The 26347-nt window shown below is 35.3% G+C and overlaps 1 protein-coding gene across 3 annotated transcripts; it reads left to right on the top strand.

The window, feature by feature from the left end:
* The first annotated feature begins 360 nt into the window (after positions 1–360).
* On the top strand, positions 361–26347 carry aay (phosphoserine phosphatase). Of its 3 annotated transcripts, none has more exons than XM_028174385.2 (6): positions 361–491; positions 4510–4710; positions 8765–8899; positions 13154–13299; positions 22160–22321; positions 24307–26347. In XM_028174385.2, exons 2-6 carry the CDS (start codon positions 4571–4573, stop codon positions 24411–24413), a joined length of 690 nt encoding a protein of 229 aa, XP_028030186.1. In that variant the 5' UTR covers positions 361–491; positions 4510–4570; the 3' UTR covers positions 24414–26347. The 3 variants fall into 3 exon arrangements, with proteins under 3 accessions (XP_028030186.1, XP_028030185.1, XP_028030187.1); XM_028174384.2 differs by lacking the exon at positions 361–491 and adding an exon at positions 970–1256; XM_028174386.2 differs by lacking the exon at positions 361–491 and adding an exon at positions 971–1121.

Raw genomic sequence — 26347 nt, 5'->3', positions numbered from 1 at the left:
TGTCAAAAGTTGACGTAATCTAGTTGTTATAACTAATCAGTATCTAGGATTATCTTATTGTTTTATTTAGACACTAAATTCAAATAATCTTTAATATTATTACTCCTGATTCGCCTAATCTGTGCTTTATGAGCTATTCGAAATTTAAAATCCTAATTCCACACAATTCTTTACAAAAGATGAAGAATTTAAAGTCTACACCCATTTTTGTATTGAACATTAACAAGCAATGGTGCACCGTGCAAGTAAAGAGTGTTCTTATTTAACAGACAATCTTTATTGATACAGCTGGTATAGACAGTAAATAATTAACAATGAATGAATGACACTAGTGGCCTTCCAATCGCAATAACAAGGTAACCTTGTAATAAATTATTATTCCCTTATTGTTTCGCTGTGGTGTGTAGTTGCTGGCATGGTGCTTTGATAATATCACGCGTGTTTAGATCGGTAATTATCGTATCATATCGATCCTTATTGCACTTGCACAGGTACGACTTTTCATTTATTGTAAGTTTTAACAGTGATAATAAAATGAAGTGTTCTAGTTTGTCTGTAAGCATTTTTCTTAATTTTTATTGCAATTTTGTTGTATAATGTGCGAATTACAGTGTACAAAATTGTAAAATGAAACTTGTACTTGTAAAATGAAATCGGTTGTTGTTGTTTTTGCATGAGATTTATATAATATTAACATCGAACGTAAATATTATTCTTATCATCTGTTGCGCAGGGACATTTCCCCATTGACACTGTTACATTTTTTTTAAAGAAAACATTTTTATCAAAGGACGGCTTGTTTATCTGTTTCGCGCTTAACGCAATTAGCAAAACAAGAGCGTCCACAAAATATTCCATACGCTTCTATCGCGTTCGAGCGAGACGGCTATCGTTCCGTTACTCCTGCTTCGAGTATGGCTCGTGTCTGGCAGCATGTCTTTTAATGAAGACGGCGCGGTGACGTCATTCATAGTACGTAGCTCTCAGATAGTAGTTTTGTAGCTCGCATCATAACTTATCTCGAGGAGTGTTGTGGATATAAGGCGATAAAACCGGCATGAGTTTACTGTACCGTGTGATATCACATTCGACGGAGGCGTGTTCGTCGTATTTCCCGCAAAGTGGGTCTTTCATAATTACACTCGTAACCTTTACGAAAGATAAGTAATACCGCAATCAATAAATAAGATTGAAGTGAATTCGATCATAATAGTTTCGTTACTCGGAGAAGAAGCAACAGAGATGGCTCTTTACAGGTATCTAGGCGTAATATATTTGTTAGGGATCCATGCATGCTTTTTGTCTATTTAAAAAGTGAATTTTGTTTTTATTTATTTATTACTGTTTATTCTGACTGCATGCATGTATGTGATGAGATCTAAAGTTTTGTTAAATATTTGCTCGTGCGGAGTGAAAGTTCTTGAATTAAAACCAGTGCATTACCATGTATGTTTAGCTATTATCAAGCTATAGGGCGTTCACACGGCGTCTACTTTTTCTTGGCCATTAGATTGACACGTGAACGAATGAAATGTCAATAATAACTTAATACGCTTAGGTCTTAGACATTATCATAAATATTTAGCGGTTAAAAAAACGTTTTTTTTACGTAGACAGTAAAATTAGAAGAGTCACAATTTAATTTTTTTTCTTTCAACTAACAGTATTTAAATATTGAGATGATGTTCTAAAATAGCAAAAAAAGGCGGTTTTAAATATTACCTACTTATATCGAAGTACACATTACTATAGGTTAATGAGGTATTTTCTAGGTAAATAAATAGCCAAATTTAAAACTAAAGACAGCATCGAAATAATAAGATACTTAATTCGAAATCCGGGTAGGTACCCTAAAACAAGAAACATAATTTTGGTTAAAGCCGTTGAACTGGTTTGCCGTATTCCTTTTTTTAGGATCGTCGATTTGTTTTTTTTCTAAAGTATATTTTTTTAGAATTTGTGGTTTTAAGGCTTTTACGATAAAATGCTTTAAAGAAATTTTACTCAGAATCATTTCCATTGTATTTCTGAATGTTTTGTATAGCTTTTTAGCGTTTTTGACTCAATCTCTGGTCGTAAATTAAATCTTAAATGTGTAGGTAATATTAGAAATTATACAGATTATAACAGGAAATATTATATTGTTTTTGGACCAGAAAGTATATAAAGTATTAGCCTCGCGGTGTATTTTTTGTGGGTAAATTACCTTAATACTAACTTATTTTAATATATTTCTTATAAACTCAACGGAATGCAAGTAATTAAAACTATACTTAGGGGGCATATTTTTTTTTATTTTAAATTCATACTGTGCTTGATATTCTATGATATTTTAAAATTCCAACTCTTGAATACATTTATTATCTGCTTTTATTGCATAAAAGATTTGCTTAATTTGCTTTTTATTATAGTTAAGATACTTCCATTGCATCGTATCAATATTTTATTGGCTATACGATATACCTACCCAACAATCACTTCTGGCTAGCATGAGTGAAAACAAATTTAATTTCTTCTCTGACTTTAGACGATCTTACCGAATTGTATGTCCGATCTATTAATAAAAAAATACACCTGCCATCTCGGCTTCGTTGAGCTTTTGTTTTTAATTATTTATATAGTTGAACGTGTCTCACAATGTGAAAGTCACCCACCTTGAGACATGAGGTCGAAGCCTGGTGGCATGTTGCCAGCCCGCACGCGTGTTTGCGGCCGGGCTTCCCTATGTTTGATGTGAAGCCTCGCGAAGCAATATACAATTCAATTTTGAGGTTAATTCAGCGGATGTATCAAAATTATTGGATCTCCACTTCTTACGTCAAACTTCAACAGCATACACGTGTTTTACTTACGTATTTACGGCTAGATATTCCCTGGGAATGGTAGACCTTGGATAGGAATTAGGGGAACGACTAAGTTAGCAAGTTGAGCAACTTAATCTGTTTTGGACGAAGATCCTTAACGAAATTCTGGTCATCGTTCTCGTCGAATCCTTCGCCTGCGACGAAGGGCTCGGCGAGTAAATTAACCTACAGACACAGCCCACTGAGTTTCTCGCCGGATCTTCTCAGTGGGTCGCGTTTCTGATCCGATGGGAGATTTTGCGCAGCACGGCTCTTGCTAGGGTTCGTGTTAGCAACAACGTCAGGTTAGATCCCCGTGAGCTCACCTACTCGCCCGGTTGGTTACGCTAAAATGGTCTCTCAAGACCATCAGTTTAGATTAATAAAAAAAAAAACCAAACTTGCAGTATTGATTGACTGATACAAAATCGTCACGTAACGAAAAACCTGGAGACTTTATATAGTGTAAGACCTAAATTTATAAATCTCGATCTTACATCGATCATAATAAAGACGAAATTTCTAAATCAAATAGTATTCTGTACTTTTGAATCACTTTAGTTTTTTTTTTATAGAAGTACATAAAACTGAGTAGGTAATCGTACATGAAAATTAAATAATCGTAAGCAAATTACGTAAATGTAAAAAAATATAAGTACGCGATTATTGGTGAGCTGACAGTACAAATTTTTGTATCTAAATAGCTTTCAAATTGTATTACGCTTTTAAATTAGCATAAAGATAAAAGATTTAATGATAACTAGATGATGACCGCGATGATTTACAACGCCATCTTGTTGTGTCTTTAAAGCGGTTAGTTGCCGTCAATTAAGAAAAATAGTATTCTTATTCGACAATAGATGTCGGGAAGAGTTGATTATTGAAAACACGAATAAAACAACATTTTCTGAAAATAAATCGTAGCTCGATCGATTTATCGCCCCCGAAATCCCCTATATACTAAATTTTATGAAAATCGTTGGAGCCGTTTCCGAGATTCAGATTATATATATATGTATATATATACAAGAATCGCTCGTTTAAAGGTATAGGATATTATTGTATTTGTGATCTAAATTTCACGCACATAATATTACTAAGCAATACGTAATAAAATATATTATTTTTAAAAGAACAGATACTCGTAAATGCGGTGAGAAAACATAAACACTGTTCTCGTTTACTGCACTATTATTGAGGTCATTTGGAATTATGCACACGTTTTACCCATATTATGTTGCGGTCGGCAATATTCACGTATAAAAGGAATGCATTTAGTATACGCTAAAGTCTTTGAGAAGCATATAGCATGTGAGTAGCTCTCATTTTGTGTGAGAAAATAGAGGTGGGGGATTTGTTTGATATTTATCGAGTAATCATTTTTACTGCAACTGATAATATCAATATCGGTATCTATATCGATAAATTATAGATACTAAATATTTAATAAAATATTTTATCGTATTCGTTTATAAATCGGATACACTGATTGTAATCAAGAGTACGACTTTATCGTTTCGCTTCAATTGACGTTTCCTTCTTAACGCTCTCGCTAATCTTTGGCAACCGGTTTGACGTAATCTACTAAAGAAATATAAGCTTTATTGTGTGGGAACAAGGGAAGTTTTGCCTAGTCAGGGTCCTGATTTAATGCCCATCGTTGCAGTTTGAAAAGCAACCTGCAGTACGCGACGTTGAAGACGCTCTCACTGGTGTCGATCAGCGTGATGTCGCCTCAACAGACTGTCCAGGAGTTGTTCAGGACAGCGGACTGCGTTTGCTTCGATGTAGACTCGACTGTCATACAAGATGAAGGCATCGATGAACTGGCCAAGTTCTGCGGGAAAGGAGACGAGGTTAAAAGATTGTGAGTATTTCTTTTTTAATTATACAGATGAGTGCCCATGAGCTCTTTGAAGGACCGGGCCGCCGATATACGATTGAGACCTTAACAAAAGTGTCTTAAAGTGGATCTACATTCAGATTTCCAAGTTGGATGCCGTGATGTCGTCTGCCTATCTAGCACATTGAAAACGATACTAGTACACTCGCATACTGCAAAGAGTTCATAGCCATATCAATCAGATCCACTAACTTTATCATTAGACGCCCTCAGCTCTAGCACTAGGGGCAGACTTAGGGACCCTGGTAACCGTACTCGTCGAAGTCGGCAAAGAGTTCGACGTGTAAATTAACCCATACCTACATCAGCCCGCTGAGTTTTCATCGGATCTTCACAGTGGGTCACGATACGGTGTTAGATTCAGCAAAACACTGCTTTTGCTGAATCTGCATTGTTAACAAGCTCTATAAGATCTCGTGAGTTTACCTACCGGTTTTTGAGTAGTTGGAATAGTCCCTTAGACTACCAAAAATTAATAATACGATAATTAAATAACTGTAGAAGGTTTTACCGCTATAGTCTCTAAACATTTTGTAGACCAATGTGTGGATAGAAGAAGTATGACAAGAAAAGTGTAATATAACATATATGAAAATATGAAAAATCCATAGTTTTCAAGTAGGTATTCATAATGTTATTGAGAACTTCATTCTCTAACTTAACTAGAAATTTGTTTATAATTATTTTAGTTTATAAACACGCTAGGTTGATTGCCGGTGCAAATCAATCTATACTATCTATACATCTATACCAATATTATAAAGAGGAAAGATTCGTTTGTTTGTTTGTATTGAATAGGCTCCGAAACTACTGAACCGATTTGAAAGATTCTTTCATTTTTTGAAAGGTACACTATTCCCGAGTGACACAGCCTATAATTTTTTTGAAAAAAATTAAGGAACCTTACTAAAATTCCAATAATGTAATCCAAGGTGTGAAAAAAATACCTAAAATATTCTTTACATCGTGTGCCCTGCGAAAACTATTGATGATAGACTAAAATAATGTACTACGACTTTGTAGAACACATTATTATTTACAAAAAGTGTCGCGGCAGCATATGTCTAACTATGATAGTTATGCCGCAATAAGTGTTCTTTTATTTAAAAAACATAAAACAACGTCAAATATCGTTGAATTTTTTGTTAAAGACCCGAACGAAGCCGGAGCGGGCCGCTTGTACATTATAAATCCAGCATGTTTACAAATACATTATAAATATCGGTGTGGTTAATAGTGGTTATGGCGGATGACAAACACACAGGACCTGTTTGTGTCACGTTCGTGTGACATGTGATTCGAGTAATGTTTACATATTTATATTATAAGCACGAAATAATCTAATTTATTTAGAAATTAAAATAGAATATCGTCATGTATTTTGTGTGAGGAACTCAATGTTAGGATGTAAGAATAAATCAAATTATGTTATTTTAATTCCATGGACATCATATAATAATAATAAAGAATATTCTTTTTATTCCATCGATATCGCGGAGTAGTGAGTTTCAAGCTTTTTATTTTGTCGGGGGACCCTATTTGCGATTTTAAAATTTGACGGCACCCAAAGAAAAAAAATTGTTAAACATTCTTTAGTCTTATGTAAATGATGCACAATTTAAATATGAAAATATAAATATTTTTAAAATTTGGCGGCTCAAAAAAGGTGCGCGGCTCATTAGTTGAGAATCACTGTTTTAGAGCTCTTAAGCCTTGTTCGGACTAGGCGAGTATTTTAGTCGAGTACCGAGTAATTTAGTAGCTAAATGTGTCTGAGCACCAAAAATTTAGTCGAGTAGGTTAGTAATAATTTAGTCAAGTCAATCGATTTTGCTCTATTTTTTCGGGCGAGTAGCGAGTACTTTAGCCACTAAATTACTCGGTACTCGACTAAAATACTCGCCTATTCTGAACAAGGCTTTAGCGACTTAAAAAACATCGATGAATATCGATAATTTTGTCGGCTTACTATTTCAATTGCAGAAGATAAAAAAGACTACGCTTTGCCTTAGCGATCAAAAGCGGCAAAACAAGGTTTAACTATTCTTGGGTTGTCCTATATTCGAATTTATAAATAGCAGGATTGATAATTATTAGTTTGACCGAGATATTTCGTCGTGTTTGTGTTTGAATATACATTACAACCTACATTTATTTATTAGTTTGTTTTAAAGGCATCGGGATATTATTCCTAAAAAAATTTCTAGAATTGGTTATCGAAATTAAAATATCCTATAAGTATTGAAAAAAATGAGAATGGAATTTGATTAAGAATAAAAAATAAAAGGATAATGTCGTCTTACAAATATTATTGTTATAATCCCTGACCTTCATGAATTATAATTTAAAAGCTAAAAAAATACTATATAGCATCTATATAATATCTCAAATAATCTAAAAAATACTAAATAGCATATAGCATAATATTTTTTCTTCTGCTGTTCCTGATAATTTTATTTTCTTAGGTCCATGACATGTTTGCAATTTTTTTTATAATCACACATTTAACTTTTGAAAAATGACATGGAAAGATTCCGTTAGGTATATATATAGATAATGTTCAAGCTAATAAAAGCGCTTGAACGAATAAATGTAATAATTTTCATTTGGTACGTGTGTCCGACAGTTGCTCATGCATTTAACAGCTTGTAATTAAAATATTAATGTAAGTAATTGAATTGGAAGCATTAAATAAATTTCCGCTCTGTGTCATCGTAGTGAGGCAAATTAAGAAACAGTTTTATATCTAGTTATAGGCGTTTAAAATCGCAAACGACTTTATTTTTGAACGTGGCCTAATCTAAGAATAGGCTATCGTGCTGAAATCGCATCGTACTTGACCGAAAGGGGGAAAACGCGGTCTAAACATTAGTGATACTAGTCTCGTTAATATTGCGGAAAATGATTTAGTTTAATTTAGTCCTTTGTATGTAATGCTGTGGTCGTTGGGACGAGGCTTGGGGGAGGCCTATGTCCAGCCATGGACCTCTGTGACTTAAAATATAGATAGATGAAATTCTCGAACGATAGGTATTGGTTAAGAAATAATATATTTTTGTTATCACCGATACCTGTAAAACAATTATATTGCAAAATCGATTCTGACCTCTACCTTTCACGTTATCATTTTAATTGGTAACAGATAGATAATTTTTTTTTTATCATGTTTTATTAAAAAGTCATTGCGTACCGAACGACCTTTGAGAAAAAAAACATTTAGAAGATACATGATTACTTGTAATTCCTTATCATGTTAAATACGGTGTAAAAAGTTTATAGACTGTATAAATATTTTTTTCTTTTATTCTGCTGCTAATATTGATCGATTTGATTGATTGATTTGCTTAAAATTTTTACTTTCGTAAAATTTTATAAGTTTTTTTTTTAGTTTTTTTTATTATTTAGATGGGTGGACGAGCTCACAGCCCACCTGGTGTTAAGTGGTTAATGGAGCCCATAGACATCTACAATGTAAATGCGCCACCCACTTTGAGATATAAGTTCTAAGGTCTCAGTATCAAGTATCAAAAATTGAAAACTGCAACAACATTACCAATCCAAATTTCTATATTAAGGATTCAGTTCAGAGACCTTTTGAATCGACTGCTTAAATAATAATAATAAGGTTTCAATATTGCAACGTTGTGATGCGGGCGTGTGACAGAGATAGCGAGATGTTTCTTTTCATGTTAAAACATATTTCAATGGACGCGAACCAAATTAATTACAAAAGTATTTCGGAAACATCCTGATAATGCGTTTTTTAAATTATTAAAATTCTTGGAAAAGCTCAAGAGAGTTGACCTGCAGTATTAAGTGTGAAGTTTTTTGGTGGTTTATGTCTTTTCTTATCGTGCAGATCATTTGTATAGGTGGAAGGAATAAAATTGTAACTCAGTCTCGGCTAAATACAACTTACAATTTCAGGTATAGACAAATCGAGAATTTTATCATTTTTAATCTAAATAATATTAAGTTCCATTGCTGTGTCACTAATATTCAATTAAATTATGAACAGAACGGCGGAAGCAATGGGCGGCAATATGACATTCCAGGAAGCCTTGAAGAAGAGACTGGACATCATCAGGCCTAACGTCGGTCAGATCAGAGAATTCATTGAGAAATTTCCAGTTAGACTAACTCCTGGTATTACGTAAGTTGACAATATTGATACTTTATCTGTTGTTTTTTGAGGTTACCTTGTTTTTTTTTAAATTAGATACATGTTTTAGATGAACTATACATTTTTTTCATGCTTTCCTTGAGGTATTCTTATCTTTAACCATTGTAAGCATAATGTTTCTGTGAACATTGTGTTTCCTGTATTTGATAGGGTACACAGTGTGTACCTTTTCAAAACCCTTTCAAAACCAAAACGTTTTTATTACTCTTTTAAAAATAATTGTACTATGTGTAACCCTTTGTTGGTAAACAAAAATATGGACCGTTTATTTTGAAAGTGGTGTAAGTCCGTTTTTGAGAAAAATGAGCTATCACGTAATTCATGCTTAATTTAATGTAATTTTTTTATATATAACTAGCCCGTGTTTAATTTCTCAAAAAAATCCCATGTTTCGTACAACTTAAAATCGGTCGGTAAATGAAATTGCATAATCATCGATTATGAAAGTGGTGCAAGTCCAATTGACAGAGGTAGGTGGCATAGCCAGACCTCATATGATTTGCCTGTATTTTTAAATCAACAAATATAGTAACCTTAAATTTTCTCGAAACAAAAGAAAATGGACTTACACCACTTTCAAAATAAACGGTCCATATAATAGTTCAAAAATGGTTTGACGGAGTGTTTGGCAACATTCACATGTAATTAATGATTGCTTTGTAATTTAGTTCTATAATGTGATTAAATTCACCTGAAAGATTTATTTTTTATTGGTTAGATGGGTGGATGAGTTCACCGCCCACCTGTTGAACGGTTACCGGAGCTCATAGACATCAGCAAAGTAAATTTCGTCATCCACCTTGTGGCATAAGTTCTAAAGTCTCAGATTTAACAGTACAACAGCTGCCCCATACTTCAAACCGAAAAGCATTACTGCTTCACGGCAGAAATCGACAGGGTGGTAGTACGTAATCGTGCGAACTTCCAAGACGTCTGGTACGTACTGGTAGTAGCAGTAGGTTCTTTATCGCGTAAACCATAGGCCAGCTTAGTGTCAGTTTTATATGAAAAATCAAGTTATTAGATCATATCTAAACTCAAGTTTGAATGCACAAACAATTTTAACGAAACTAGTTGGAATAATCGCGTATGTTTATTATTATTGTTAATTTTGCAAATGCTTCATTAGTTATTGCATAACGTGTTTGTTATAACGACAATGTTGCTAATGATTTTCTAATTATAATGATCGGTTCAAACTAGTTTTCACTGCGCCTATGATAATCTCTTAACATATGACCTTTGAACATTTCACAAATTCAATGTATAACAGTTATCTAGGCTATTCAATGCAGTCCGAGCCGGTTTTCATTATTACATTTTGTAAATCTGCTCTAATGAAGTACATATATACAATAGTATATACATTCATATATAAAGGGACGAGAAAAGTGAATTAGTATTTTCTTCGATCTTCGCGAGTTGTAGACATAATTAAAACTATTGTTACCGTCTTTTAACGTCTTACGTCTTTTTTTAAGTAAAAATAAACGGTACATAGTGCATTATTCAAATGTCGATGTATAACTCCTTAGTCATACTCTGAACACGAAAAGTATATTAGTTATAATATATTTATTTATACTACAACTAAATGATTTATTTTTGTTTAATACTTTATTAATTACTAGCTGACCCGGCAGACCTCGTAGTGCCTCAATCGATAAATAAAAGACCTAAACTATTGTATAAAATAAATTTAAAACAAACAAAAGGAATCCGACGGACGGGGGACACATCAAAGGGAAAACAAAATTGTTATTTTTATTTAATTCCGCGCATCACATCAAAGAGAAAACAAAATTGTTATTTATTATTTTGAAATATATATTATTTTGAAGGGCACATCTTAAGCCGATGGATTTGTAGGGTAAACTTTTTATTTATTATGTTGTGAAAAAAAAGAATTTGTACCTGACATCCCCTTAACCTGAAGGTGAACACATAGCCATTGTATTATATTACGGCAGACCTACCCTTCAAACCGCGTTAAACAGAAAGCACGGCAGTTACCTATAGACAAAAGTTTATTAATTATCCGAGTGAACTGGCAGCTCAAATGATACATCAAACATTATTTATCGGTTGAGGCACTATGCAGTTTGCCGGGTCAGCTAGTAAACAATAGAATGACAACGTTTTAGATTTAAAAAAAAGAAGCGAAAATTATATTTACAAATACACATTCAACTGCAAGTTAATGACTGTAGTGTGTTGCATACAAAAACCAATTAAACAATATCATACGGACGTTGGTACGTTGATAGAATTCAAGTTTGTTACTAGTTAACTCCGCTTCAGCTATCGCTTCGATTCTGACCCGCTATTCGGTTCAAGATACGAAAGTTTCTTTTTCTTTTATCAAACTGCCCAATTGACCTCTTAACAGCTATTTGTTTACATCTATATGCAGTTGAGAATATTTTTATTAGTATGATATTATTATCTTCGTCTTCTTTTTTATTTTATTTTTATTTATAACTTCATATACTAGAAAGTGTAAAGGCGGACTTAATGTCATAGGTATTCTCTAACAGTCTACCTTAGGGGAGTGCAGAGATGAAGCTTGGTAGGTGTAGTGTGAAGGTGATATTACTTAAACATATGTGTATATATATATAACATACATAAATATATACATATACATATAAAAACACATATAAACAAATATTATCAATTAGATGACTCTGCTAACTCTCTGAGAAACAGTTCTCGAACCTTCGTCTTAAACGCTTCACGTGTAGTGGCCGACCTTATTTTGAGTGGGAGCGCATTCCATAGAAGAATAGACTGAATAGTGAATGAAGAATGTAAAAAGTCAGAACTATGTGGAGGACAGCGAAGAAGAAGATTGTGAGATGAACGAAGATTTCGGATGTGGTCAGACCCTAAGTATTGAAAGGAAGTAGTTAAATAAGTCTTCTCCTGTCGGTGTTAAATTATTTCCTTCGTTTCGAATACTTTAAGTACGTCATACGTGGCCATTTGAATGTTGTGCTAAGTACCGTCTAAAAATTTAGAATTTGGGACAATATTAGTGGCTACAGTAAAAAAACAAAAAACAAAAATTTTCGTTATCCGTAAACTTTTCTTACAATTTTTACATAACCAGACTTAGAACGTTTATGGCAACCTTGCCTGTCTTACGATTTTAAGACTAAACTGTTTTTGACTAGTTAAGCCTTGTTCGGACTAGGCGAGTATTTTAGTCGAGTACCGAGTAATTTAGTAGCTAAATGTGTCTGAGCACCAAAAATGTAGTCGAGTAGGTTAGTAAATAATTTAGTCAAGTCAATCCATTTTGTTCTATTTTTTCGGGCGAGTAGCGAGTAGTTTAGCCACAAAATTACTCGGTACTCGACTAAAATACTCGCCTAGTGCGAACAAGGCTTTAGTTAGACTAAGCTGTTTTTGACTAGTAAGCGATATTAGGGTTCGCGCTACAAAGTTTTGATTTTTTTTAATCTATGATCCCCGTCATTGTTATCGTTAAGCAGAAGCATGTATTCACTTTGAATTCATGTCGTAGTTTAACTTGGCAGTTTTATAATCGTCATTTGTTTGTTAACAACTTTCTTCAGTAATCGTATGAGTGGTCGTGGTCCTTGGATTATCCTGAAGCTTTAGAGTACAATGGAAGCTTCGCGGGCATAGTCGGCCGATAATCTTTTTAAGTCCGTTTTTTTTTTCACGAACAAACATTGCTGGTGCATTTCGGTATTCTGTTGTATTTCCTGCTCATAGTTGACTAGTGCAGATCTTGACTTCTGAAGTAAGAATTTTATTGTGTCATTTCATAGCCTGGCCGTATTAGTAAGCGGTAGATAAACGCCAAACTCTTTTGATAGGGCTCTCTTCAAATAATGTGACTATTGGTAAAAACAACAAAACATTTGATTACTATCTTCCATCTTCTTCTTCTATACATATAAATTGCTGATCGTTAGTCTCGCTAAAACTCGAGAACGGCTTGACCGATTTGGCTAATTTTGATCTTGAATTATTTGTGGAAGTCCAGAGAAGGCTTAAAAGGTAGATAAATATGAAACTACTCGGAAGTAAATAAAAATAACAATTTTGTTTTTCTTTTGATGTGTCCCCCGTCAGACTGATTTCTTTTGTTTGTTTTAAGTTTATTTTATACAAAAGCAGGTCTTTTATTTATCGATTGAGGCACTACGAAGTCTGCCGAATCAGCTAGTAATATTATAAATTTCTTTGCAGAGAGTTAGTGAAAGAGTTACACGAAAGAGGAGTCATCGTATATCTAGTTTCGGGCGGATTCAGGAGTCTAATAGAACCGGTCGCGGAGAGACTAAACATCCCAACTATCAACATCTTCGCTAATCGACTCAAGTTTTATTTCAATGGTAAGTTTCTTACTTAATATCGCTTCACTTGTGTTTTTAGGTGACGAGCCAATGTTTAAGCTGCTTGAATAAGCGTTCTTTACTAGTGGTAGGGTGTTTTGTGAACTCGCACGGGTACAACCCTTCCTACTTCTGCCGTGAAGCTGTAATGCGTTTCAGCTTGAAGGTTGGGGCGAAAAACTGAGACCACAGATTACTAAATCTGAGACTTAGAACTCGTGTCTCGAGATGGGTGGGGGCGTTTACGTTGTAGATGTCTATGGGCTCCGGTGATCACTTAAAATCAGGTCTATCGTGAGCTCGATCACCCATCTAAGCAATAAAAAATAGAATATGAATTTCGAAAAAGAACTCGATTTTTTTATATATTTAATTGACTTTGTAGATGATTAACGTGAACTTGATTGGTTTATTATCGGACGTAACTTTGCGCTCTGCTAATAAAAAAATGTATATATTATTATTTGATGTCAACGGGCTGTAGTGACCATTTAATAGAAGGTAACATGTCTCGTTTATCGTAAAACCGAAGATTATATATAATAATATGTATATGTAATAAGTGGGTATTATTCAATTAAAAAGTATAAACAAAGAAAATACCAGGCTACGATAATTTCCATATGATGCTGTTATCAAATCATATGTTAGGGTAAGGTCACATTTATCTATATTTCCACAATGACGCACATGTGGCACCCGCGCGGTTCGTGTTTTGTTTAGTTCGCTTCGTATTGATAAATTGGGCCGATTCTTATCGCACTGATAAAAAGTGTTTTGTTAGATTCTTTCGAGGGTGGGCGATCGATGCAATTGTATGCAACGGAATCTTTGAACGTCACTTTCAATGACTTCAGTGTGCTTAGTGCGAGTTTTTAACGTTTTCGATTGCGTAAAAGATATCTCAAACTTTGTGTGCAGTTGGAACAACATCCTTAGCGGCAAATGTAGGCAAACGTCCCAAATCCATACAAATTTGAGTTAACTTTTACGTTATCGAGAACGTTAAAATTCGCACAGGACGTACGGTTAACTTGAAAGTTTGCACGTAAAAATGTGGCTTAAACCAAATAAACGCGCAAAGGAATGATCACAAAGAACGCACCGAATTTCAATGCTGAAGTCAAACGCGCAATATTAACGACTGTTTCAATTTCCAAATCAGAATTACGCGATAGAAATGAGCAGGATGACCTACCTACCTACCTACCTGTAAGTGGGTACCATAAAGCAATTCACAATGAACCATTGATTTAGAAACATCACTACAAATATAGCAGGGCTATTACTCTAATACGATAAACATGTTTCATATGAAGTCGTCGTGGCCTAAGGGATAAGACGTCCGGTGCATTCGTGTTGAGCGATGCAACGGTGTTCGAATCCCAGGCGGGTACTAATTTTCTAATGAATTACGTACTCAACAATGTTCACGATTGACTTCCACGATGAAGGAATAACATCGTGTAATAAAAAATGAAACCCGCAAAATTATAATTTGCGTAATTACTGGTGGTAGGACCTCTTGTGAGTCCGCGCGCGTAGGTACCACCGCCCTGCCTGTTTCTGTCGTGAAGCAGTAATGCGTTTCGGTTTGAAGGGTGGGGCAGCCGTTGTAACTATACTGAGATCTTAGAACTTATATCTCATGGTGGGTGGCGCATTTACGTTGTAGATGTCTATGGGCTCCAGTAACCACTTACCACCAGGTGGGCAGTGAGCTCGTCCACCCATCTAAGCAATAAAAATAAATAAATAAAATATTAACAACACATACACAAACTGGAGAAAATATAAGGTATGAATGCCAATAACATTGCTCTAACTAGTGGGCATGTTTGCATGACGTAATCGCGTCAAGAAATCATCTCGTGTCAAATGTCTTCAATAATGAAGATAAATTGCAAATTCAGATGTTTTGTGTAATATACTATCCATGTTTTTTTTCTACTAAATGAATTCTAATTACAAAATAACGTTTGTCCGTGTTTAGTATAAATTAAATCTGACCAAAAAGGGAATTAAGTATATTTGTGCAGGTAATAACATCAAATTGAAATCGCTTTAACAGGTTTATTGATTTTTTTTAAAAGAATTTCTTGACGTTCATTTTATATAAATAGCCTGTAAGCCCTATATAACAGTTTAGGACGAAATTTCACTTGCTGGGGGCGGTAGGCGGGGCATATTGGAGTTTAATCGACTAAATCTCCCAATCGCTCAACCACCCGCGTCCGAGCCTCTAATGATACAAAACTCAATCGAGGTAGGCGGGGGATAAAATTACGCTACCTTACCCCACCCTGCCGTCTGATTTTGCGAGGTATGGTGTACTCGCAGAAGTTAATTTCCCCGACGAAGACACGGGGCAGCCCCTCTCATGCAGAGCAGATATCGAGCGTGTGATCTACCGTGTCTAAATCACATCCAAAGTTATGGCACTCTGCTTTCGATCTGGTTTCAATCCGGGTACTTTCCGATGCAATTATGATCAGTCAACACTTGGTGATGCGACTGAGTCCGAGGTCACAATTCAATCAGATCCCAAGGATCGGGACTACTATAGAAGACAAGAGAACTATAGAACTGGGAAAGCACTGGCACGGAAGCCGGCTCACCACTGATAATCGAGCTTTTGAGAGTTCCTTCTCGAGGCCCCTGATGCTGGGAAGAAAAATACCAATGTTAATCCTCCTCATCAGTCAGAGATTCAGGTCAACAAAGTGAGCACGTAAGTGTCAACGATAATATAGAATCTGACCGACTTATTTCAATTCTACTCCGAACTCTGTTAGGACGTCTCCAATAACTGGAAACCTATTGTCAAGGTGAAGCTGGGAGGAAAAGCGTGTATAACATGATAATCTCATTCCACGTGTTTAAAATTATAATTAATTAATAAACATTTTTGAGATGCGTGATTTTAAACGTGATTTCATTATATCATTTAGTTATCTCACTTTCGGAATTATTTATTATCTAATTAAGTTAAATTTAATAATTAATTCTTCGTTTATCTGCGTTATGTAAACAACGTGCTCTTTCTGTTTACGTTCACATGTGCTTTGTAACAAAACAGCATTGGACGAATAATGTTTAATCATAATTGGAAGTTCGAAGAATAAATTAAAGGTTTTTTTCAAGTATTTGTCTCTCGTAATTGATAATAAAAAAAAGGCAAAGCCGCAATAATACGACAGTTAGTAATAAAATCTTTAATGATATGGCACGAATCATTATCGCGCGCATGCGCTCAGCACGTGAACGCTGACGACACGCCCGTAGTGACTTACAATAATATGTATACGGAGTTGCTTGTATTGAATGTATCAACATATTATTTAATTGTTTTGATTTCCTTTCTTTTTTATTAAAGTTGGGTAGTTTAAAACTGGTTAACGGAGCTTACGGTCATCAGCGTAAATGACGCAGACTATTTTATCCTACATCGATATCGATTGAAGTTTTAAGTCCATTAGTGCAATTGCTGATTCTTCTACTTAAATGATGCTTCGGAGTAAAGTAGAAAACTTAATAATTAACCATTAAATTTAATACCAAATACTACGGATGTATGACAGAAAACCAGTACTGACACCCCCGTATTTAATAATTATATTTGAGTTTTTTGACTCATTTTATATAAAAACTTCAAAATTCGTGGTCAATTCTTCACATAAGCACGCTTATGTAAACGTTGTGTATATCCATATTTTTAGGTTACGATCAGTAGATTTTCTCTCTCTCTCTCTTTAATTCACTTTAATAATTACAAAATTATAATAAAAAAATAATGGAACAGAGAAAGTTATTTATGACAATATAAAAATACATTCCTTTATTTCCGCCCTTCACTGGGGATGGAGGGCGGGGCATGTCGGAGTCGAACCGACTAAAACCTCCTGTCGCTCAACAACCAGCGTCCAAACCTCGCATGAGACAGAGCTCATGAAAAGGCAAAGGGTGGAAAGTGAAGCGTTTATTGCGGAGCACATCTCTGCCATCACCCTACCCCTCGGAACGCCGGACAGGCGGTCGTCGGCGCCACACCAGCCCTCTCGGTCGGCAGGCTGTCCGAAGCCCGCTTAGATTGCGCCGGTTAGAATGGTCTATCCTACGGAATACCCCGCTGGGTCAGAACCAGCGTGGGTTGAGAATAGCTGGCCTTCCATCACCCGGATGCTCATGCATAAAACGCGTGCAGAGCAGCTTGCACGTCGTCTTCTTAGGCCCCCTTCGCCGGTCCCCAGGCCGACATGTGAGGGAGACCCGAAACACTTGAGGGTCAGGGCTTGGGCGAGATCCGCTTCCCTGGCCCCCGCTCGACGGCGGCGGGCCTGTGAGTCTCTCAGGCGCCCCGATCGTTCCTTTTTGTTTAAGGAACAATAGATTTAGTTTCAATTGGAGTGTTTTTCGTCCATTTGACAAAATCCGTTTTAAACAAAATCTATCATGTGTTTTTAAATCGGCTAACTAATAAGTTGCTCTAAAATAACCTTGTCGTTTACAATTGCGAATTATGTTATCTGTTTATCGATTGTAAGAGATTAATATTGTTTTTAGATCTGGATTATTTTTCAATGAAGGACAAATAACAATGTGTTTTATTATGGACCTTGTTTATTATTGATCGATACTTATCAGATCTCAATTAGGATTCGGTCAAAATTTTACAACAACAGGTCCTTATTTTTAGTCAAATTGCGCATAATGTTTCAGAAGGTTTAAGTATATGTATAATAATATCCATTAAATAGTGGAGCAATTAATAATAAATTACAGTTTCCGAAGCGAAGCGAGGGCGGGTCGCTAGTTTATTTATATAGAACAAAACTGCTTTCTTCTTTGTTTTTAACATAATCAGTTCTAGTGCTTCCTAAATTTAAACGATTGCTTTAAATATTTCAGTTACCATGAGACGCTATTTAAAAAAAAAAGCAATTCAAAATAATAATTTTAACTTCTCGGTAAAGTCTTGTAATCGTACGAGGAGGTATATTCTGTATTATTTATATTATTTTAATAATATTCTACTCGGAAACAAAAACAAGAAAACCAAGTGACAAGTAGAACGATTTGCAGGGGATTCAACACCTATACTGGTTTATTCGAAAAATCTTTCTGTAATTGTCTCTCTATACCTTCCTGTGAATGAGACCTTAGCCACTTCTAATTTGGACTATTATATTCCGTAACAGCAGTACCATATTTTTTCTATATCTCACCGGTGGAGGCTTCGTTGTAAGCACGAACGAACTACTATGCTATTCGGACTTCCATCTCGTGTCTCAAGATAATCAGAAGGACATCTTTGTATCTAGGAGCTCATTACGTCATAGTAAATTGACCGAGACCTCTGATGCTACTCAAAAATCTTTACAAAGTAATAAAACTACAAAATGATTGGGAAGGTCTTCGCGATCATCGTCGCTTGTTTACGCCTACAAAGCGGATTAGGGGCGACGACCGATTGACCGGACGGATAGGTACTCTCAAAGAGGTCCTTAAGTGGAGTATGAGAGTCGACAGCGTCGGATGGCTTTTTCCCAGCTCCACTGGGCTGCCTTAGTCGTGCGCTCATAGGTTTTACCACATTTACCCTAGTCATTTGTGAAGCAGCTGCCCTTGAGTTATTAAATAAAGCTTCCCTTCTGGCTGAGCCTTTGCTCGCCCACCTGTCCTGGTGAAACTGGAAACGCCTCCATGCCACCAGTAATCCTTCACTAAAAAAAAGGGTTTTACCAATAAACAACGCGAAAGAACGCGTCATAAAAATAACGTTTTGACACAAGGCCTTAGCAAAGGTCATTGCACTTGAAAGTACTAAATAACAAGATAAAATAAATTACAGAACATACAGAAATTCTCTAGAACATTAATTTTGACATTAAAAATTGATGTCCTAGTTGACATACACCGTTGGCAATGACAACAGCTAAACGATAACGTTGTTGTTCATACATTAGAGATAGTAATGTAATAATAGCAATCCGAACATTTGTTAAGAGGTAGTTCTGCAATCGATACATCGATAAGATAATATATTTCAATTAATATCGTACAAGGTTTTTCTTTCCCAACTTTTTCGCAAATCTTGTTGTTCATTCGGATGATGTTTTTGTTCGTGTTTGCACGTTTGACATTATCTATCTATATATATATAAATGAATTGCTGTTCGTTAGTCTCGCTAAAACTCGAAAGCGGCTGGACGGATTTGGCTAATTTTGATTTTGAATTATTTGTGGAATTCCAGAGAAGGTTTAAAAGGTAGATAAATATGAAAATGCACGGAATTAAATAAAAATAAACAATTTTGTTTTTCCTTTGATGTAGATCCCCCGTCGGACGGATTCCTTTTGTTTGTTTTAAGTTTATTTTATACAAAAACTTTTGTCTTTTATTTATCGATTGAGGCACTACGAAGTCTGCCGGGTCAGCTAGTAATCTAAAAATAATGCATGTGGAAATGCCCTAAGGATCTGTGTGACCAATCGACAAAAAACAGTATCCCGTCTTCGTGTCGAATAACGGCCATTTTGTGGTTTAAGTGACATTTCGTTTCGGTTAATCCGTTTTATTTGGTATTAATATAAAAAATCAATGTTTTAAATTGAACTACAAGAATTATGTTGAACATATTCAAATAACTGAAGAAGTTTTTTTTATGATTTTTTGACGTGACAACGTCTTATAATTCGATGGAGCCGGCTGCACGCACGAAAAAACATGACTCATGCGGCGTTACCTCGCTCTGAGGCGTTCCATTTAAGGCTTGAAGTGCAAGCGAGAGCGCGCAACGAGCGATAAAGAGGCACAATCGGCCTCCGCGTTTGGCAGCGTTCGACATCTGTCTCTCTCCTACTTGAGTGAGCGATGCATCCGCGTGGACAACTGCTATTAATATAATACATTTACATGTTTTCGTCAAGTATGAAGTTCAGTGAAAAAAGCGATAATTGCGATAATTGAAAAATGAAACCATTCCATCAGTATTTTCTGATGACGTTGTCACGTTCAACTATCGTCAGTAAACCGACTTTACAGACAACCGATTTTTATTTTTTTCCAAATTTAAAACTTTAAATGAACAAATTTAAAACTTTCGGGTGATGTTGCGAAAATATCGCTTAAGCCAAATAGCTTTTTATCTGTGGGTATGGTCGAAATTTCCAAAAGGTAATGTTTAGGAGCAACACATGTGATGGATAGATGAAAAAAATTTGCATGATTTTGCTGGGATTTCAGCTTCATAAAATCGTGATCGTAACTAAGTTAGTAGTTAAAGTATTTTTGATATATGGGCTAGTCTTAATAACACGCTTCTCAGAGTTAAACGGAAACAAATTTTATTAATTCACGTTGTGTACATCGAATTTTATCCGTGAACTTTTATCCCGGTTACGGAACCCTTTTCATGGAATGTCCGCCTCGCCCTTGTCCGATTTTTTTTATCGCATTTTTATATCTCACGAAGACACATTCCACGGTGATTATTATGTGTTTGATCCGCTTTAAAAAAAGGTTTATTACCTGTTATCGGTCTGATGTCACAAATAAAACTTCATCATATGCGATACGTCAATATAGACGTTGATTATGGTTGTCAACGCTAAAAACAACAAAAACAAAGAAACAAAAGTGTACAAAAAAAATGTATTATAATTTACACAAGACTAAATAGAAGCAAGCTAGTTCTGGAGATTTTTTTCAGCAGGCCATGAAAAAAGTAAAAGTATTATGCCTTTTAAATTTTTTATTACTTAGATTGTTGGATGAGCACACGACCCACCTGGTGTTAAATGGTTAACGGGGCCCATAGACATCAACAACGTAAATGCCTCCACCCGTCTTGAGACATGAGTTCTAAAGTCACAGTTTTTAGAGTGCAATGGCAGCCCTTATTATTCAAACTAAAACGCATTACTACTTCACTGCAGAAATGGGTAGAGTGGTTTTACCTACCCGTGCGGACTCACAAGACGTCCTACCACCAGTAAAAAAATCCCTATTCCTTTATCATAAAACACTGATTTATTTATTTATTTATTCATGTAAAATTTACATTGGCGGACTTAATGCCTAAGGCATTCTCTACCAGTCAACCAAAGGTAGTGCAGAGTGAATAGTGGTATGTGCAATGAAATTTATATTAATTTACAAATACATACACACAAAAAAAGTATATACATACATATATACACAATCACATATACATATACATACATATATATAATAAAGATTACTAGAGGTCCCGCAGTAGTCGAAATTAACTGCAGCTAACTATAATTAATTGGAATTGTAAGTTTGTACACTATTATGATTGTATTTTATACTTCTATAATCACAAATTTCGCCAAGACTACACTATAAAAAATATTAACAAAGACAAACAATATTTAATCTATTCTCAATTTGACCATAGACGTCAAGAACAAAAGTTTGACAATAAATAGTATGCATGCGTGTGTGCGTCAAATACATGGTATGTAGTGTGTGTAATGTTTTCTTTATTGATTTAATGTATCTTTTATGCATTATTTAAAAAAAATATTAGCATTGTGCACTTCTTCTCTATATTCTCTATAAGTGTGGAAAATTTCATACTCCTCCGTCCGCGCAATTTTCGTAAAAAGGGATACAAAGTTTTTTCTTCACGTATTAATATATACCTATAGATGCTCACAATATACTCACAAACGATGATTTTATTTTTCGTATACGAGTGTACGCGGGTACCATATACGAGCGTCAATTCGTCATCATGGGTTAAAAAATTTAAATCACTTATTTTACGGACACACTAATTTATTAAATGATTTGATGTTTTCTTGAACTATAAAATACCAATTTCTTCTACAGGTGAATACGCTGGTTTCGATGAAAACGAGCCAACATCGAGATCCGGCGGCAAAGGTTTAGTGGTGAGACGACTGAAGGAACTGCACGGGTACCAGCGCCTGGTGATCGTCGGGGACGGGGCTACCGATGCCGAGGCTAGCCCACCTGCTGACGGCTTCATTGGTAAGTTCTGTAACTTTTTTTTTCTTATGAATGAGAGGTTACGTGTAGGCCAAGAGGCCTTTCTAGTTTCACCAGGACAAGTGAGCGAGCAAAGGCTTTTTTTATTTTATTTTTATTGCTTTATTGCTTAGATGGGTGGACGAGCTCACAGCCTACCTGGTTTTAAGTGGTTACTGGAGCCCATAGACATCTACAACGTAAATGCGCCACCCACCTTGAGATATAAGTTCTAAGGTCTCAGTATAGTTACAAGGGCTGCCCCACCCTTCAAACCGAAACGCATTACTGCTTTACGGCAGAAATAGCGAGGTGGACCACGACACCTACCCGTGCGGACTCACGAGGGGCCCTACCATCAGTAATAGCTCAGCCAGAAGGGGTGAAATTTCCTAACAGCTGCCCGAGCGCCTCCAAAGGAGACCTAACAACTTAAGAGCAGTCGGTTCGCAAATTAATCTACTACCAGATAGGAATTGCGACCCGCTGAGAAGATTCGGCGAGAAACTCAGCTGGCTGTTGCATGGGTTAGGTTGCACGTTGAACTCTTAGCGAGCTGAAGGCATCTAATGCAAGAATTATTGGATCTGATGGACCCTTAAGGACGTGTCTAGGGCGTCGAGGGTGACTGGCTTCTGCGTGATCAGGATTCGGGGGAGTTCTGTAACACTTGAAGATACTAGTCGTATATGTTGTGGACGTTAATGTTTTTAGGTTTGCCGGAACTGATCTTTTGTTTTGTAGGGACAACCGCTATGTAATAAAACGGGGTCTTCGGGTGTTAGTATAAATTTAAAGAAACCGTAGTCCCCGATTGAGCATCTACCAAATATATACTATAAAATATTGTTTAATAAATATAAAGAAATTAGCATTATATTAACAATCGAACTAAGGAATTCATTCGAGTCTGAACGTTGACTGTGAAAAAATACAGCGTTTATTATTTTTATGTCGGTCTAAAACATTATAATGAGTTATTTAATGAGTAATGCGAACAGTGTTCGCACATGTTTATAAATGACGAGACGGGGTTATCGATATTGCCCTTTGTAAATCTTAATAACTCTGTGAGTTCTAAGGCGGTCGTTTAAAAGGAGTACCTCATTAAATCCAGAGCTTAGAATCAAAGAGACCCGTTTAAACAAGTTGCCAAATTTAATACATAGCACGCAGCTGTTTGCGACCATTAGCGACAATGAACACTTAACGATCTACCATCAACTGGGTGGTATGCTAATCTACCTACAGCATATAAGTTTTAATTTGTTTAACACCTTGGATGCGGCATGTAAAATCATAAACCTCTGGTGCTGCGGTGGATCAATATGAATAATATATTATGTATGTAGGATTTTCTATTCAGGATGGGCCATTGAAACAGTTGATGAATTTACACAAACTTGATTTTTATTACGTCTTTCTAAATCTATGTAACTAAAATATAAACATCTTACGTCTTCAGAGGTGCTTCAGAGTTACACCCCGTCTGTCTGCCGTCGTGTCCAGTAACTACCCTCCTCTCACTTAAAAAATAAAACTATGTGTTCCGCATTCATTTGCAGCTTTCTGACTTCGTAACAGGACATCTCCTATCTCTTTTACTCAGTCATGCTCCATATCTATCATTCATCCAAACCGTACCGTCCCGTACATGTATTATCAATATAACGATATTACCATCAGTGCGTGGCCGGTCTTTCTCGACCCACAAGCATTAGGGTAGTTTAAAATGCTATAACTTTGTGAAAACATACTGTATACAATTTATATTATATAGTTTTCGGCATTGAACTCCTACATACACTTGAAATCATCGGTCCGCACCAGCGAAAGGGACATAGTTTTCTTTGTCCGCTCCTGCTAAAAGTACCGCGGCGGACGATATGGTCCTGTTCCGCAGTGAAGGTGCTAAAATTCCCTTTCATTAAAATACGATCAAAAATAAACTCTAACGTCTGTCTTATAAAGATAATTGTCCTTTGCAGGCTTCGGGGGTAACGTAGTACGTGACGAAGTCAAGAAGAAGGCAGCCTGGTACGTCACGGACTTCCAAGAGCTGATAGATTCCTTCACCATACAGACCAAGTCTTAGTGGGGAGTACAATGACCTTATAGGACTCATACAATTTGCATGCTTCAAATTACTTTATCGACATTAGACTAATTTCAATATTAGTAAATACTAAATATGTCTTATAGATTGATTTTTATATTAGCGACCATAGGTCGTGTAGTTTGAATGTAGTGAATTTTGATGTTGACATCTTAAGATTTTTAATACTTCAAATTGCTTTCATGACTAGCTCCTAAACTAGTCTAGTGTAGACTATAGTCGGATTTTTTATTAGACGAAGTAAACTGACGTTTACTGTGTTGTCAGTTTTTGATGAAATAAAAATAGTGTTGTGACAAAGTGAACGATTGAAAAAACTCCTGAATTAATGAAATTGCCTCGATTGTCTAGTGAATAGTTAGTGTGCCGAACTGCCGATATCGGGCACGGGGTTCGAATTTTAGCCGTGTTTTGTACATACCAACGAGTTTTCGACGAAACATTATGTTCCTATGGTATCTACCTGTACTAAATACCGAGTGTTTTAAACATTAAGAAAAACATTGCGAGGAAGTTTGTAAGACTGTCCTATTTCCAATGCATCATATAGTTGAAACTACAGATGTATAAAATATAACAATTATAGGTACATAGGTAATGAAAATAAAAAAAACTGATTGTAGTTACATACTACTAGTAACATATTATTATATTGGATCACTTTAATACAATTTTATTGTAAAATATAAATAATATTCTTTTATAGTTTGAAATTAATGATTAACTCTTCACACTCATTGTTCATTTATGTGATTGAACGAGAACTGAACGCATCACTATTACTTTAAATATAGCAACATTATTTCACAAAGTGACATTAGCTACTGTCAGCTGGCTTCGTCTAATTAAAAATCCGACTATAGTAGTTATGACTTCATTTAAAGTTTTAACGGAAATTGACAACTTTCAAACCGATTCGGGAATGAAATAGGTGTTGCTAGTGTTGAAATCTAAATTTTACCAACAGTTAAAGTGAAACGTGTGAAATTTTATTTATTTAATCCAATAATAAATATATTTTAATAAACTTTTAAAAAAACGTGGTAATTTACACTGTGATGTAACATCGCCTTAAATATTATTTGTATATGATAATAGTTATTAAGATACAATATTTTAATTAAATTTACTATTAGTAATCTTTGGATTTTTTGTATCATTTCACTAATATATTTCGAAACAGAACGTAGCACAGTCTTTTAACTGGAACCTGTATTTCGATTGTGCATTTATAATGAAATTCTTTTAGTAAAATTCTAACACACATTTTACATTGTGATCGTACTTTAAGTACAAAAAATTAAGCTTATTTTTGTATGTAGTGTTTCAGGGACTTAGTCCTTTTTGGAATTTTTTTTTTAAACGAAATTCTATTTTTATGTTGTCGTATGTGTAATATTTAGGTTTAATTACATTATAGTAGTCAATTATAATGTTTTGTAATAGAGGGTGCCGCGAGGGTAAAACGCAATTGTGCTCAAAACGTAAGCGAGAAACAGTACTCATTTTTTGAGCGTGTATTTGTCGTTTTAGCAAGTAATCTAAACTGAGGGTAGAAATGAAAACCGCTCCTTGAGAGCGTAGAGTCCCTTTCAGTCGATTTTCAGTACATTGCGTGCTGATGCGAACCAACTGAAATGCCAAGTGTTATATTAAGGCAATTAATGAATAATAGCCGACTTAACCTAATAGTTGTGTGGCTCTAATAATGAATATAATAATAATAATGAATAATGAAAATATTGGTGAACGGTTAAATTCCATAATATTATGTTACGAAATTGGATTGTGTTGCCAACACAAAAAGTTGGTATCTAAAACACCGGAATTGTTGATTGTTAAAAACGGCTGTGTACTTCTTATGCTCTAAGTTTTTGTAATTAAACGAATAAAATTTTAATATCATGATGTGA

Source organism: Bombyx mandarina, chromosome 08 (assembly GCF_030267445.1).
Source record: "Bombyx mandarina strain Sakado chromosome 08, ASM3026744v2".
In the NCBI taxonomy this organism is placed as follows: domain Eukaryota; kingdom Metazoa; phylum Arthropoda; class Insecta; order Lepidoptera; family Bombycidae; genus Bombyx; species Bombyx mandarina.
The sequence above is the reverse complement of the archived record's forward strand: the minus strand, read 5'-3'. Positions and strand labels throughout refer to the sequence as shown.

Excerpts from the sequence above, each read along its gene's own strand:
- aay (XM_028174384.2), top strand. Across the intron at positions 8,900-13,153 it reads AGACTAACTCCTGGTATTAC|AGAGTTAGTGAAAGAGTTAC; the intron begins GTAAGTTGACAA and ends ATTTCTTTGCAG. Across the intron at positions 22,322-24,306 it reads ACCTGCTGACGGCTTCATTG|GCTTCGGGGGTAACGTAGTA; the intron begins GTAAGTTCTGTA and ends TGTCCTTTGCAG.